Genomic DNA, 16,215 nt, shown 5'->3' with positions numbered 1-16,215 from the left:
ATAAATGTTCATATGAAATTCCATTTCCATTAACTAACTTATTTATTGCTCCACAATTGTTAATTTCTAATAAAAAAAAGAAAGAGGAGAAAAATGATTCCCATCATAATCAGGCTCATATATAAACCTGTAATATTTACTGTATTATTCTAAAAACACATCACAGAAATAAAACATAATGTGTCTCATCAAATTAACTTAAAATGTTGCTTATATTGTCACTTTGTAATAAAGCTTTTATATTATGCGTTGAATCCCTCCACAATTTATTTCCCTAATTACTTTCTGTCTCCCAAGTGTTGAAAGACGACAATTGCTCTTCCAAAAAAAGAGAAAGCTCCGCGTCTTGGCTCTGAAGTCTCACGAGTCGTCGGCTTCTTCATACACTAATGGACTCACAATTTGACAAATGCTCGTGGACCAGATTCAGCAGGAGAGTGTTGGCACGAGGAGTGGGAACAAGGGAACAAACAGCCGCAGGAGCAAAACATCATAAATCAAGGTTCCTGCGAAAGAAGCAGAAAATGGTGGAAAAGGGCGACTTGTGAATGACAGAGAGAGGATGTGACAAAGTTGTGCATAAACTTTTTTTCTTTATTTTTGTTGAAAATACGTGTTTCCTGCTAACATTTCCCCACGTGATTTAAGATCAATGAGCTACACACGTACACCGCAGTCATGTAACAAGGCATTTTGTATCATCTGTAACGTGTTGAACGTGTGATTGACTGATCAGGTTGATTGATCGATGCCGTCTCTTTGGGTGTGACTGATTGTAAATTCAATGACAGTACGACTTCATGCACACATCATCATCCACAGTAAAATCAACATTTGGGATCTTCTGGGTGAACCCCCCCCCCCCAACCCCGCCACAAAGGTGCCATCTCCTTTATTTAAGACATTCGTTCACGTGTTCATTCATTCATAGTTAGGCGGGCGTGTGACGAGCGTCCAGTTCTTGACTCCTTCACAGTGGTGACATCCCTTCACGTTGACTTGCTGCTGATTGTTCTTGCACTGTTTGCAAAAGAGTTCCCCAAAAGTGCAAAAAAAAAGAAGACAAAGAAGAAGGGGGCGGGGCGGGAGGGGGGAGGCGGGACACGAGCAGAGAAGTGCTGCGTCCCTGCTCAGAAACTATGGCTGGTTTCCCAAAAGCATTAAGCACTACATGATCTGCTTTATCAATGGCTTTTAAGATGGTTTTGGCACCGTGTCGCCTTTGGGAAACCCTGAAAAAATTAATTCTTCGTTAACCAGCAGAGATGGTGATGGATGCGGGAGCTCCAGTGCTGTTCTGTGTTTCACGGGAGAATCCAGCGACCTGCTGTCTGAGGACTCACGAATGTTCACACATGACTTTCCCCTTCACCTCTATGTTCTACTTCTGCTACATGATACGTCTATGCATCCCACAAACGCTTCATTTAAGCCACTTAACAAAAGGCCCGCCTGATAGAGTCTACACCAGATATCTTTATCTCACTGTTAAACAACCTTTTTTTGACAGGAAACAGAACTTTGCGTCACTTTCTAAACCGTTTACTCTCCTGCACCAAACCCCATAGAGAAAATCACTGATTTTTACATCACAGCACACAGGAGTTTCTGATCCACTGCTGCTTCCATCAGTAAGTTCAAATATGTTGTTGTGTGACTTTGGCATTTAAAATGCTTCATTTGTGTTTATCTCAGTGACACAAAGTGACCACACGAGGCAGCAGTTAGACCTGCAGCTCCTGTGAACTCAAGAGCTTAAATTGCTGATTTTCTCTATGGAGTTTGGTGTGGGAGAACTTCTACTTTACAAACTTGAGTTTCCAGTCAGAAAAGGCAGAAAGACAAAATATTCTTAAGATATTTTAGACACGAGCAAGTGTAGATGTTATTAACTGAGCGTGAGACAGACTGAAGTTGAAGCCAACCTCTCACCAAAGTCCATAGAGAAAATCAGTGATTTTAGCTCCGACTCAGGAGCTGCTGCTCTACTGCTGCCTCGTGTGGTCACTCTGTGTCACTGAGGTGAATCCAAACAAAGGATTTCAAACACAGAAGTCACAAAATAACACAGTTGAACATACGGACGGAGGCAGCAGTGGCTCAACAACTCCTGTGTGCTGTGATGTAAAATCAGTGATTTTCTTTATGGAGTTTGGTGCAGGATCGTAAATAGTTTACAAAGTGACACAAACTTCAGTTTCCAGTCAGAAAAGTGTGTCAAACAGTGAGATGAAGCAACAAACTTATCCTTTAGATATCATAGACTTAAGCAGGTGTTGATTTTATGAGGCGAGTCTTTTGTTGACCGGCTGAAATCGTGTTTTTTCTGTGTCATTTAAAAGCCCCTCCGTTTCCATCTTGCATTGATCTTACATGAATGAATCAGCATTAGTTCCTCCTCTCCACCCATCCATCACCCCTCCAGCACACTGACGCGCCGCTACTGTACGCTGCAGGCAGGGCAGCACGCCTCTCTCCGGTCCGGCAGAGGGCAGAAGTCCATCTGCCTGACGATCTCGGCAAACAGCTCGTCCACCATGGTCTTGCTCTTGGCCGACGTCTCCATGAACGGGCAGCCCCAGTCCTCGGCCAGAGCCTGGCCCTCGCTGGGTGACACCTCCCGCTCCTCCTCCAGGTCCACTTTGTTGCCCACCAGCACCACCGGCACCTGCTGGTACCTGGGAAAGTCAAATTAAAAGAGATTATTAATGAAATACGTTGCCTTCCTCTGCTTCTGCTGAGACGACAGCCACTTCCTGACACCTAAAGGACTGTGTGTGTGTGTGTTATTGGCCTATATACTGCGAGGTAAACCCAGCTACAGCTTCTCAGGAGGACGCCATCAACTGTCACGGCAAAGACAACAACACAACGCTGATTCCCTGTTTACCCGTGAATGCATCGCAGGCACATGCCGGAACATGCCGCACATGTGACGTCCTCTTTTAAAGAAATCATTAGCTGTCCACTCTGCGTCGTCCACCATCGTGTGGTGAGGATCAGAGAAGCTTTCTTCCACCAAAGCGATGATGAAACCGGGGTCGTCTCCTTCCCCGTGAGCCATCGATACAATTAAGGAAACCAGGCTGAGGAGAGTAATGGAACGGGTTATTGAATAATTGAATAAAGCTAATGTGCTGCTCTCACACCAAACAACGATTTTTCTACTTCATATTTAGATTTAGCTAATGTGTGTGTGTGTGTGTGTGTGTAACTATGTTTTTAAAACATGAGGAGGAAGAGGAGGAAGAGGAGGAGGACATTCCCGAAACTGACTGTCCACCAGCTGAAGTCTGTGATATCTAAAGCATACGTGTGCTGCTTTATCTCACTGTTAAACAACCTTTATTTGACAGGAAACTGAAGTTTGTGTCACTTTGTAAACCGTTTACTCTCCTGCACCAAACCCCATAGAGAAAATCACTGATTTAACATCACAGCACACAGGAGTTGTCGACCCACTGCTGCTTCCATCAGTAAGTTTAAACATGTTGTTGTGTGACTTCGGCATTTAAAATGCTTCATTCGTATTTATCTCAGTGACACAAAGTGACCACACGAGGCAGCAGTTAGACCGGCAGCTACTGTGAACTCAAGAGCTTAAATTGCTGATTTTCTCTATGGGGTTTTGTGTGACACTTTATAAACTTGAGTTTTTGACTTTTCCCGTCAGAAAAGGCTGATAAACAAAATATTCTTAAGATATTTTAGACACGATTAAAATAGTGTATTAAGAATTTTAAATGAAGAAAAACACCTTAATACTGTCACAAAAAAAAGATTTATGTTCCCGAAAAACATCAGAAAATGTCGTAATGTTACAAAATATTTTACTACTTAAGTTATTACAGGGTTTTTGACTTTTTCCTTCTCATTCCACACTGCGTTGTGTTTTATTGTTGTACTATTGTTGTATTTTTTAAATGTTATTTTCCTTTTATTGTGAAGCACTTTGAGCTGCAATCCTTGTATGAAAGGTGCTATATAAATAAAGTTTATTATTATTATTATTATTACTATTACTACTACTGTCACAATATTTGTTTCCAAAAATCCATAAACCACCAATGTGTGATAGTTATTTACAGTTTACTGCATGTTAAAATAGTGCATTAACAATTGAAAGCAAATTTGAAATTTGAACAGTGTAAAACATTTAAAATAACATTTTGTTTGACTCTTTGCCTCAATGTCCAAAAACAGGCCAAAAAAATGGAAACTATGCCCAGGTAACTCTCTCCTCTCTGGTGACAGGGAAATTACCGTAATAACCACAACTTCTCAGATTTCAGAAACAGTTGGAATTTTTTCGATAGCACAAACCGTCGCCGCGTAATTACATTAACACAGACTTCACGTTTGCGTTAATGTAATTAAAGGTTTAAATATCTGCATGTGACAGATGAGCAGAGAGTCATGTGACGTTTAGTTTAGACGTCCTCACACTCTGGTGCAGTTTGGCTCCAGGTTCAGGAGAAGCAAACGCGTCCACTTCAACAATCAGACCCTAAAAGGAGCGCTTCAATCAAATCACAAACCCTCTGAGAGGATTGCCGTCTCTTTTCCTGAGCCTCACTCAACCCCCCCCCCACCCCACCCCCAGCTCAACAGTGTGGCAGCAAGCCACCAGTTTGTAGATAAGAGCCCATTTCTCAACAGCACCAGCAGATCAATAATCCTGGGCTCTGCATGCACTTATGAATGAGTGATGGTGGAGGCCGTTGTAGCTGCTGCTGTGTGTCATTACCTGCAGTGAGAATATACACCCTCTCCCCTGTATCTGTTATTAAATCTCATCAAATGTAAACGAGCGTTAGAAGTGAAATGACAAACGTTCAGCGGCGGAAAGAAAGTGAGAATGTGCACTTGCAGCAAAACCACAAGAAAACATGGCTGCCGGCAATGACACATGGAAAAATGAAAACAAAAAAGTCTCAGTTGATAAAAGTAGAAATTCTCCCACACCAAACTCCATAGAGAAAATCATCAATTTAAGCTCATGAGGACACAGGAGCTGCAGGTCTGCTGCTGCCTCGTGTGGTCATTTTGTGTCACTGAGATAAACACAAATCAAGGACTCTAAATGCCGAAGTCACTCAACAACATATTTGAACCTACTGGCGGAAGAAGCAGTGGATCCACAACTCCTGTGTGCTGTGATGTAAAATTGATGATTTTCTCTATGGGGTTTGGTGTGGGAGAGAGAAAGTGACACAAACTTGTCAAAAAAAGGTTGTCTAACGGTGAAGATATTAATATTTGTGTTACAACACCAACATCAGCTGACCTCAGCAGGACAGGCGTGTTCGTGTGAGACGAGGAGAGCGCCGCACAGACAAATGCACTCTGACAGCCAGGCAGGAGAGAACCTCTATATATAACTACAAAAACACAGGGGGCGCCAGTGTCTCACAGTGGGGCGGCACAGTGTGTGTGGCAGCTTGTTTGTTGCAGCATTAAAACAGTGATGAGCAGAAAAGGGAAACTGCACAAAACAGCGTGAAGACGAGTTTCCCCCCCCACGGGGATTGACACGCTGATCTCATGTATCACTGCACAACGTGTCACTCGTGTCAATGTGTGCGCTTAAATTGTTCAGTGTTACACAAAAGGGTATAATTGGAGGTTTTATGTATGTTTGTGAGAGGTATTGAAACACTGTTAGCACTGACCAGACACTTTGTCTTCATTGTAGACAGTTTTCTGCAAGTGGAAACTTCACTTTTTAAAGTGCACACCAAACCCCATAGAGAAAACCATGGATTTTAACGTCACAGCACACAGGAGCTGTTGATCCACTGCTGCCTCCATCAGTGAGTTCAAATGTGTTATTCTGTCGATTCTGTGTTTCACGTCCTTTGCTCAGTTTGACACGAGTGACACAGAGTGACCACACGAGGCAGCAGCAGACCAGCAGCTCCTGTGTCCCTGTGAGCTAAAATCGCTGGTTTTCTCTATGGGGTTTGGTGTGGGAGAGCGAGAGGTTTACAAACTTGTCTTAAAGCGAGATATTTTAACTCTGGTGAGCTAAAAGTAGAGTAAACACATCCTGTGACTTGTGTTTGAGTGGAAAGAATCATGGCTCCAGATGTTTTTCAGATGTGTAAACAGGAAACAGGTAACACATTAAAATACCGTAATGTTAATAATGCAGTATAAATACTTTAACGTAATAGTTTCCCTGAGGCTGTGTTTACACTGTGTGAATATAAAGCAGCAGAAAATGATAAACACTTGTAACTTGTTGCTGGTCCAGCACCACAGTTGGCAGCTGTGCATTGTGGGAGTTATCAACACACTTGGACCGGGTTTGGAGTGTTTGGCTGAAACTGTCCGTGTGGCCGTATGAATAAAATATGCAGATTAGTGTATCCAGAAATGCAGTGAGGAGGGAGGCGTGCAGGATTTGTGGTAACAGGAAACAGCAGGTGGCTGACAGAGTATTAAATTATACACAGATACGGATATTAAAATCTGTCAGGATTTATAAAATACAGCTGTAGAAGTAAAGTGTGATAGTGGGAGGACGGAGCTGACGGAGGCCTGGTGAAAATCATCTGGTCAAATGTTCTGTCACGGTTTGTGTGACTGAAATAAATGGGATTTATTGTTTTATAAAAACTGTACATAATGTGGTTTTGTAATGGCAGTTAAGCAGAGCCTCTTTTTCCTCTACGTACTCTGCCTTCATTTTGTTTGTATGAACGTCCGTGTTTGTGCACCGTGTTTTCTAAAAGCTCAGAGGAACACAGAGGAAATAAATCTACTTACGTCGCTGATGTCAGAGAAACATTAAAGACGGGAACAGAAAAACTTCAATGCTGACAAAATATCTTACTAGTGGTGTAAAAAAGAAAAAGATTTACGTTTCCGATAAATGTTACAAAACGTCGTAATGTTAGTAAATATCTTACTCCTATCACACCAAGGTTTTTTTTCTGATAAATGTCGTAATGTTACAAAATATCTTACTACTGTCAAAAAAGATTTACGTTTCCGATAAATGTTACAAAACGTCGTAATGTTAGTAAATATCTTACTCCTATCACACTAAAGGTTTTTTTTTCCGATAAATGTCGCAATGTTACAAAATGTCTCACTACTGTCACAAAAAAGATAAATTTTTCCGAAAAACTTCACAAAATGTCGCAATATTAAGATGCAGCTCCCCCTTGTGGCACTTCAAAATAAATCACTAGGACTGTATCTATGTGAGCTCAAGAGTTTTACTTTTCATGATTATCAAAGAATAAGATTTTACTGCTTTGTATCACGACGTACGTTTATATCGTAAAATCCATGTTAATAACGTTGAATCGTGACTAACTCCCCCCCACACACACACACACGCTGTCGATTTGACCTTTTATTACACACAGAAATTATACTTCCTGTCATTTTACCTGTGGAGGGATTTACATCAGCTGCTGGGAAAAGGGCAAACAACACACACACACACACACACACGGTGAGAACCAGTGTTTATAACTCACATAAAGAAAGGACTCGTCCACATTTTCCACTTCTCTGCGGGGCCACAGCAGCGTTACTGAGGCGACCTGCTGAGCTAAAGTGCTACAGTGACTTCACACACACACACACACACACACACACACACCTCCACGAGAACTCCACACGATACACAAACAAACAAACAAATCACAAAAGAGCAGTGGTGAACCCTGCAGCCTCCTCTCTGTCCCTGCATCTGTTCTTCATTAGCAGTTTGAGCAGAAACACAGAACCTATACACTACATACATACATACATACATACATACATATATGTATGAGGGCTACACTGAGTTAAATATCTTACTAATGTCGCAAAAAAAAGATTTACGTTTCAGAACGTTATAAAATGTTGCAACATTTCAAAATATCTTACTACAGTCGCAAATTTTCATTTAGGTTTCCGAAAAAACATTAAAAAATGTCGCAGTGTTACAAAATATCTTACTACTGTCACACAAAAAATTTTAGGTTTACGAAAAAACATTATAAAATGTTTCAACGTTACAAAATATCTTAGTACTGTCACAATTTGTTTTAGGGTTACGAAAAAACGTCATACAATGTCGCAATGTTACGAAATATCTTGCTAATGTCACAAAAAAGATTTACCTTTCTGAAAAACTTCACAAAATGTCACAATCTTACAAAATATCTTACTAATGTCGCAAAAAAAAAGTATTTTTCACCTCCACCAAAGCTCCGACACACAAACAAACAAACAAACAAACAAACACACACAGATGAGCAGTGGTGAAGGCCTGAACCCTGCAGCCTGCATCTGCTCTTAATGAGACACACAGAAGCTACACATGTTTACGTACATATACATATACATATACATATACATGTGTATATATACAGTATACATGTGTATGTGGGCCACACTGAGTGAACTCCTGAAGGGTGTTAGTGCAGGAGAACAAAGCTTTTTCTAACTGGTGTTTCTTGGCATCGTTAGGCTACAAACACAAACAAACATTCCTGTGATGAAGAGACAAAAGAGAGAAAAGAGAGAAAAGAGACAAAGCCTGCTCAGCAGATGGAGAAGGTTTTTTTTCTTCTCTTTTTTAACAATGGAAACCTCTTCATTTCCATCTTTAATGATGCAGCTCAGCTCCTCCACATTTCACGTAGAAACGCTGAGAGTGTGAGGAATTAAGTCCAAGTCACGTTTTTTTACAGCTCTTCTGAGGAGGTGAACCAAGCCACAGTCGTGAAACCGACACTGGCAAAAATGAACCAGATTGTCAAGTTTTTTTTCAGTAAAAAACAGGGAAAAAACTGATTTAGCCACTTAACAAAAGACTTACCTGATATATTGTGTGTATGTATATTTAAGTCTATGATATCTTAAGTATCTGTTTGAGTTTTTAACTCTGACCTCTCCCACACCAAACCCCATAGAGAAAATCAGCGATTTTACATCACACACACACAGGAGCTGTCGATCCACTGCCGCCTCCATCACTAAATTCAAACGTCTTATTCTTTTAAATTCTGCATTTGAAATTCTTCGTTCGGATTAACCTCAGTGACACAAAGTGACCACACGAGGCAGCAGTAGACCAGCAGCTCCTGTGTCCCTGTGAGCTAAAATCACTCATTTTCTCTATGGAGTTTGGTGTGAGAGAGTGAATTGTGTTCAAACTTCAGTTTCCAGCTTTTTAATAGAAAGAAATGATGTGAACACAGTCTTTGGATATCGTAGACTATAACAGGTGGAGATTATATTTGGTGAGTCTTTTGTGAAATGGATACATTTCTTCTTAATGCTTAATAAAGTCAGGTTTAGACACAGTGTGAGCTGTTAGCTGCTGTTATCTCTGTTTTTTTTTTTTTTTTTAATTATTTATTTATTTATTTTCCCCCTGTCATTGTAATGTTACCTTACAGCACTTTGTGTTGCTTTATAAATAAAAAATGTAAAAATCACTCACTTTAATTCACATCAGGCGCAAAAATAAGACCCACTCCCATTCACACTCTCCAGAAAACGTCAAAAACAACAACAAGAAGTAACACACACACACACACACACACACACACACACACACACGTTTAATCTCCCCCTCAGGATCTGGAATCTCAAAGTGATAATGATCAAAACTTGGAAAATCCCAGATCAGATCAAAGCGAGGTCATTTTTTCTTCTTCTTTCCTGCTGAAGGTAAACCAGAAACATGTGGACGACACAAACCCGACAGGATTATTATCTTCTATTATCGTTGTTTTAAAAGCGTGTTTTCAGTGACGTGAGTGAGGGCGACGACAGCTCCACGTCTGCTCTGACCGTGACAAACGACACTGAGCGCTGAAAACACTCAGTGGAGTAAATACGTTTAAAGCACATTTACACGCCGACAATGAGCACTTTACTCGTCTTAGCTCTCCTTCCTCCTCATCCTCCTCCTCCTCCTCATCCTCCTCCTTCTTAGTGGCAAACGCTAAAAGCCTGAGGTCAGGAAGTTGCTTTGGGCCCGCACCAAAGTGACCCCTGGGAAATGTCGTTTATTTTTTTTCATCGCACGCGTCCTATTCCCACTCAGTGGCGCGTGATGGTCACCTCCTGCTATTAGACACGGCATCAGTGCAGCGGGAGAACGCAGCGCCGGTGCTTTGAACACCCAGACGATGTTTTCACTGATAGTAAGAGATCCAGTGCGTGGGGTGCTGGGTTAATTGTATACTCTGAGTTGTATGAGGTTATGAGATCTTAAGAATGTGTTTGTAACTGTATCTCATCACTCCATGGTCTGTTCTGCCTGGAAACTGAGGTTTAGAAACCGCTCACTCCCCCCACACCAAACTCCATAGAGAAAAGCATGGTTTTAAGCTCACAGTGACACAGGAGCTGCTGCTCTAACTGCTGCCTCGTGTGGAAAGCGACACAACGTTTACGTCACAGAGGTAAATCCAAACTAAGGATTTCAAAAGCCGAAGTCACTCAACAGCATATTGAAAGTTACTGACGGAGGCAGCAGTGGATGGACACTTCCTGTGCGCTGTGATGTTAAAATCACTGATTTTCTCTCTGGGGTTTGGTGCAGGCAGCGAACGCTTCACTAAGTGACACAAACTTCAGTTTCCAGTGGGAAAAAAGGCCGTCTAACAGTAAAATAAACATCCATATTTATTCTTACAGACTTTATCAAACATAAATGGCTGTATAATAACTGTATATAAAGTTAAATTAGTGTATTTAACAGGAGCTTTTTCCCCTCGTACACACACACACACGCATGGGAGTGGATGTGTGAATGAGAAGCGCCTGCCTCAGCAAGAGGCCGTGGCTTTACGCCACCTGCACCACACACAAAGCACAATAACACGCAGGATCTCACTTGTTCCTCACCCCCCTCCCCACACACAGAACCCCCCCGCCCCTCACAGAATCCTGCGTAAGCATTCTGCTTTATACGATTCTCTAATGGAAGCCTGATGTCGTCTTGGCTTCCAACCCAACACAGTCCCATTAAGTTCTGGTGAGCGAGCACATGTTACATCTCATTGTGGTTCTTGTTGCTGCTGCTGCTGCATCAGCACGATCATTTGTGATCTGACGACAGCTAATGAGGACCAGGGCTGGATTTATGAACTTTAATAAGTGCATCTATCTGTGTGTGCGTGTGTGTGTGTGTGTGACCGAGTAACAAGCTGCTCTTGTTGTCCTTAAAGTGATAGATCAGGGGTTTGGTTGTTTTTTTTCAAAGTGTGGTTGAACAATTACTCGCTCTCGATGAAAACATGGCTGCTGACAGGGAAAAAAAACGGATTTTAACCACTTTACCTCATAAAATCTATGCCTGCTTAAGTCTACAGTTCTCTAATTATATTTCCAATGCTTTATCTCACAGGAAACAGAAGTTTGTAAACCGCTTACGCTCCCACACCAAACTCCACTGAGAAAATCAGCAATTTTAGCTCAAGGTGACACAGGAGCTGCTGGTCTACTGCTGCCTCGTGTGGTCACTTTGTGTCACTGTGGTAAATCCGAACAAAGGCTTTTAAAAGCCGAAGTGACAAAACAACATATTTGAACTTAGTGATGGAGGCAGCAGTGGATCCACAACTCCTGTGTGCTGTGATGTTAAAATCACTGATTTTCTCTATGGGGTTTGGTGTGGGAGAGTGAGCGGTTTATAAACGTCAGTTTCTGGCCATAAAAGTCCGTCTAACAGTGAGATAAAGACGTGAACATGTTCTTAATTCTTCATAGACTTGGCTAAAGTATTTATTTGTCACATTAGTTCAGCACAAATGAGGGTTAGGGTTATCTAGAATCTAAGATAAAGTGATTTCAGTGTGATTTAGAGACATTTTTTCCTCCGTAGAGTCGTCAACAGCTATTTTAATCCGTACAATCACGACAAAAAACGCAATTATCCTTCATTATGTGGCTGATTTCAGAGGAGTTTCCCTCCCTCGTGCGTGTATTCCTGCCCTGCGTCGTCAGCTGTGACGCTCAGCTGCTTCCACTCAGCCGCTGACGCCACAGCAGCATTCACTTCACTCCCCGGAAATGTGAGCTGAAAGCTCTGCATCAACTGAGAGACACAGAGACACACGACTGATAAGTGACTGGGACACAACACGGAGTCAGGATTTGTGAAATAAAACCTACTTCCTGTGTGACATGTGCAGCAGCGTACTGTCACGGAAGAGCGGAAACAACAGAATAATCCCATTTTCCCAAATTAGAACACGTATCATCACATGTATATTAAATGAGGCGCATATTCTTTCTTCCCCAGTCATGACCTGAAACGACTTCTACTCCCTGCCCACAATTTCCTGAGCACTAAAACCCGAGTTATCCTCTAAATTTTTTATGAACACGGAGGAAAATGGAGAAGTCGTAGTGAATTTTCGAGCGAGTTTGGGGTCGTGCAGGACGTCCTCGATTGACTCTCTGGTCCTTAAAGGGACAGTGTTTTAGGAGTGGTTCATCCACTGCTGCCTCCATCAGCAAGTATACATGTTGTCACACAATGTTATTGTGTAACTTCCACATTTAAAATCCTTTGTTCAGATTTACCTCAGTGGCACAAAGTGACCACACGAGGCAGCATTAGACCAGCAGCTCCTGTGTCCCTGTGAGCTAAAAATGCTGATTTTCTCTATGGACTTTGGTGTGAGAGAGTGAGGGGAAAAAAACCAAAGTTATCCCTTTAAATCTAACACTTTTTTTCATAGATGTAAATCCTCACTCCGTCAGTCATGTGACTTATATTAAGAGTCTTGACATGGCTCCAGAAATATGAATGGAATAAATCAAAGGAGATCCTAAGCCAAAAAAACAACAACATGTCACCACTAAAAGGAAATATTTGCAGCTTTTCTTTTCCTCGCCGGCTTCTCGGGATGAGTAATGGACAAAAGCGATCAAAGCCATCCCGACTTCGTCATGTGTGAGAGGAGGAGGAGGAGGAGAGAAATGGAACGCAGCTGGAGTTCAGCGGGTTGATGTGTGACAGGTGAGACGCAGCTGCGCTCTTATGAGCAACACATGAGCTGCTCACGGAAGAAGAGGAGGAAGAAGAGGAGGAGGGAGACGACGGAGGTGAGGTTTGGAAAGAAAGAAAAGGAAATATAACAGCTTTGTTTGGGGGGTTTCCAATTTTTAGGGGATCTAGACAGGTTCCCTGTGGTACTCCCACCTGATTACACTTATCCTATATTTACAGTTTATTTCACAATAAGAAAACAAGGGAGTTGTAAAGAATTATTAGATGTTTTTACTTTCTTTTAAGAGATTTTGTTTTCTTTATTTTGGTTTCCAACTTTAAATCTTAAGGGGATCTCGACAGGTTCCACGATGCACTCCCACCTGATTACACTTATTTTATATTCACACTTTAATTCACAATAAAATAACTCTGGAATTATAAGGAATTATTAAGGTGTTCTAAGTCCCCTTTTATGAGATTTTGTTTGTTTGTTTTTATTTTGCTAACACTTTAAATCTTTAAGTCTAATTAGACATAACTAAATGTCTTAAGCATCACTTAAGAGGAACTTAAGAGCTGGTTACAAAAGCACTGAATGAGAACGAGGAAGATGAGACGATTGAGTTCCAGATGGAAATAAATAGAAATCACATGTTATTTATTTATCGTTTTTATGTGGTTTCCATCTTTTCCCAACTTTGAGGGGATCTTAACCGGTTCCAGGTGGTACACCAGCCTGATAAGATGTAACTTTATTTCTTAAGTGACACGAGTGTTTAAAAAGAACAAGATGAAAATGAATAGATATCACTGTATGTTTTCCATTTTCTTTGTTTGTTTTGGGGGTTTCCAGCTTCCAACTTTTAGGGGATCTCGACAGGTTCCAGGTGGAACTCCAGCCTGTTCAGATAATGGTAATGAACTTAGATAGCGATTGTTATGCTTCTTCATCTCACAGTATGACATCCAACAGCAATATTTCTAATTCAGGATGTAACATGTTGTTTGTTTTGGTGGTTTCCAGACTTTAACACTTTTAGGGGATCCCGACAGGTTCCAGGTGGTACCCCACCTTAATTTCTATTTAATTTGTGAGGATGTAAGTTCCAGATGAAAATGAAAGGATATCACTTTATTTGTTCATGTTCTTTGTTTGTTTTGGTGGTTTCCAGCTTTTACAAGATTTTGGGGGATCTCGACAGGTTCCAGGTGGAACTCCACCATGTTCAGACTGAATTATTTTCACTGCTATTTCGCAATAACATAATAAAGGAATGATAATGAACTAATGTAGTGATTGTTATGTTCTTTGTCTCACACGTGGCATTCAACTATGGACCTAAAACATGTTCCAGGTGATACTTATATTTAATTTGCGGGTATGAGAAGCAATATAAGAGTTCTAGATGCAACTAGAAAGATATTGCTGATTTTAAATGTTGTTTCTTTGTTTGTTTTTGTTTGTTTTGGTGGTTTTCAGCTTTTACAACTTTTAGGGGATCTCGACAGGTTCCAGGTGGAACTCCACCATGTTCAGACTCCATTATTTTTCACTGTTATTCTTACAATAACATAATAAAGGAATGATAATGAACTAATACCGTGATTGTTATGCTTCTTTGTTTCTCACATTATGACATTCAACAACCGTTCAGGATGTGACCTAAAACATAAACCTTGCACTAAAGTAGAAGATAAGACAATAAAACGGGTGGTGTCTGACCTTTTGACCCTGATAATCTGGTCTCTCATGGGCTTGATGTCCTGAAAACTTTGCTGGTTGACGAGACTGTAGACCAGGATGAAGCCTTGGCCGTTCCTGATGTAGAGGTCCCTCATTGAGGCGAACTGCTCGGTGCCGGCGGTGTCCAGGATCTCCAGCACCGACGGGGACGAGTCCACCTCGATCTCCTTCCTGTAGAAGTCCTCAATGGTCGGGTCGTACTTCTCTATGAACGTGCCGGTGACGAACTGCACGGTGAGGGCGGACTTGCCCACCCCGCCGCTGCCCAGCACCACCACCTTGTACTCCCGCATCGCGCTCCCGTGGCAGGCGGCAAACACACGTCCTCAGCTGCGGCTACGCGCCACGCATGATCCCCGCAGAGGAGCCGGGTCTTCAGACTCCAGACATGACACCCAGCCGCCGCAGCCTCCGGTGGATCAGACGCTCTTTGCAGTTGCAGCCTGTGATGGACGGATGGATGGATGGATGGATGGATGATGGTGAAGGAGGAGGAGGAAGAGGAGGAGGAGGAGGAGGACGCACGGCCACAGCCTCTACTCACACATTCCCACGCTATCTTGAAGGGACACCGTTCCCGCGGCATCCATAATGCAATAAGGTGTGGTAAAAATACGATTGGCTATAATTAGAAACCACTGGATCTTTGTGTGAAGGCTGGTGCTGCATTTCTCTGCACAGTGGGCTTCACGAGACTTAAAGGCAAAGAGCCTGTTTATCCCGAGGAGGAGGAAGAAGAAGAGGAGGAGGAGGAGGAGGAGGAGGAGGAGGAAGAAGAGGAGGAGGAGGAAGACAACAACAGGGCTGCTGCTGCTGCTGCTCCTGCTGCAGCTGCTGCTGCTGGGAATCCACGCCTCTGGAACTGGTGCATCCACTGGATGATACTGTTTCCTCCAACATATGGAAGGCGATTAGTGCCACAACTCACAGCCACAGCCACAGGGACGACAAAGAGAGGACAGGAAATGGGCAGAATTAGTAAATATTTATTTTAAAAGACCCACTGGATAGTTTGGGGATTAAAAAGTCACGATGTTAACCACTTCATAAACATCTCACCTAATAAAAGCATCACTCACTGAAGTCTGTACCATCTTAACGACATGTTGACGTCGCTATCTCAGAGGTTTAATAAACGCTCACTCTCCCGCACCAAAGCCCATAGAGAAAATCGTCGTTTTAGCTCACAGGGGACACAGAAGCTGCTGGTCCACTGCTGCCTCGTGTGGCCACTTTATGTCACTGAAGTAAATCAGAATGCACGATTTCAAACAGCGACGTCACAAAACAGCATTAAATAACTCATTAAATTATAAAAAATAGAGGCAGAAGTGGGTGAACACCACCTGCGTGCTGTGATGTAAAATCACTAGTTTTCTCTATGGAGTTTGGTGTGGGAGAGTGAGTCGGTTACAAAGTGACACAAACCTTAGATTTATTGTTCTTATATATATATGTAAATGTTGTAAAGTGTATTTTAATGTTAGTATTTTACCCCCCACCCCGTCCC

The 16,215-nt window shown here is 42.0% G+C and overlaps 1 protein-coding gene across 1 annotated transcript; it reads right to left on the bottom strand.

Moving 5' to 3' along the window:
• Positions 1–565: 565 nt before the first annotated feature.
• On the bottom strand, positions 566–15,590 carry LOC131474320 (ras-related protein Rap-2a-like). Its single transcript, XM_058652133.1, has 2 exons — positions 14,685–15,590; positions 566–2,678 (listed from the first exon to the last, which is right to left on the bottom strand). Exons 1-2 carry the CDS (start codon positions 14,996–14,998, stop codon positions 2,441–2,443), a joined length of 552 nt encoding a protein of 183 aa, XP_058508116.1. The 5' UTR covers positions 14,999–15,590; the 3' UTR covers positions 566–2,440.
• Between the last annotated feature and the right edge of the window lie 625 nt (positions 15,591–16,215).

The sequence above is a fragment of the Solea solea genome, chromosome 2, assembly GCF_958295425.1.
Source record: "Solea solea chromosome 2, fSolSol10.1, whole genome shotgun sequence".
In the NCBI taxonomy this organism is placed as follows: domain Eukaryota; kingdom Metazoa; phylum Chordata; class Actinopteri; order Pleuronectiformes; family Soleidae; genus Solea; species Solea solea.
This window is presented reverse-complemented; position numbering and strand designations above follow the sequence as displayed.

Bases quoted from the DNA above. Each gene is read 5' to 3' on its own strand.
- LOC131474320 (XM_058652133.1), bottom strand. From the start codon at position 14,998: ATGCGGGAGTACAAGGTGGTGGTGCTGGGCAGCGGCGGGGTGGGCAAG. The intron at 2,679-14,684 runs GTCAGACACCAC...TGACTTTCCCAG, and splicing joins CAGATTATCAGGGTCAAAAG to GTACCAGCAGGTGCCGGTGG.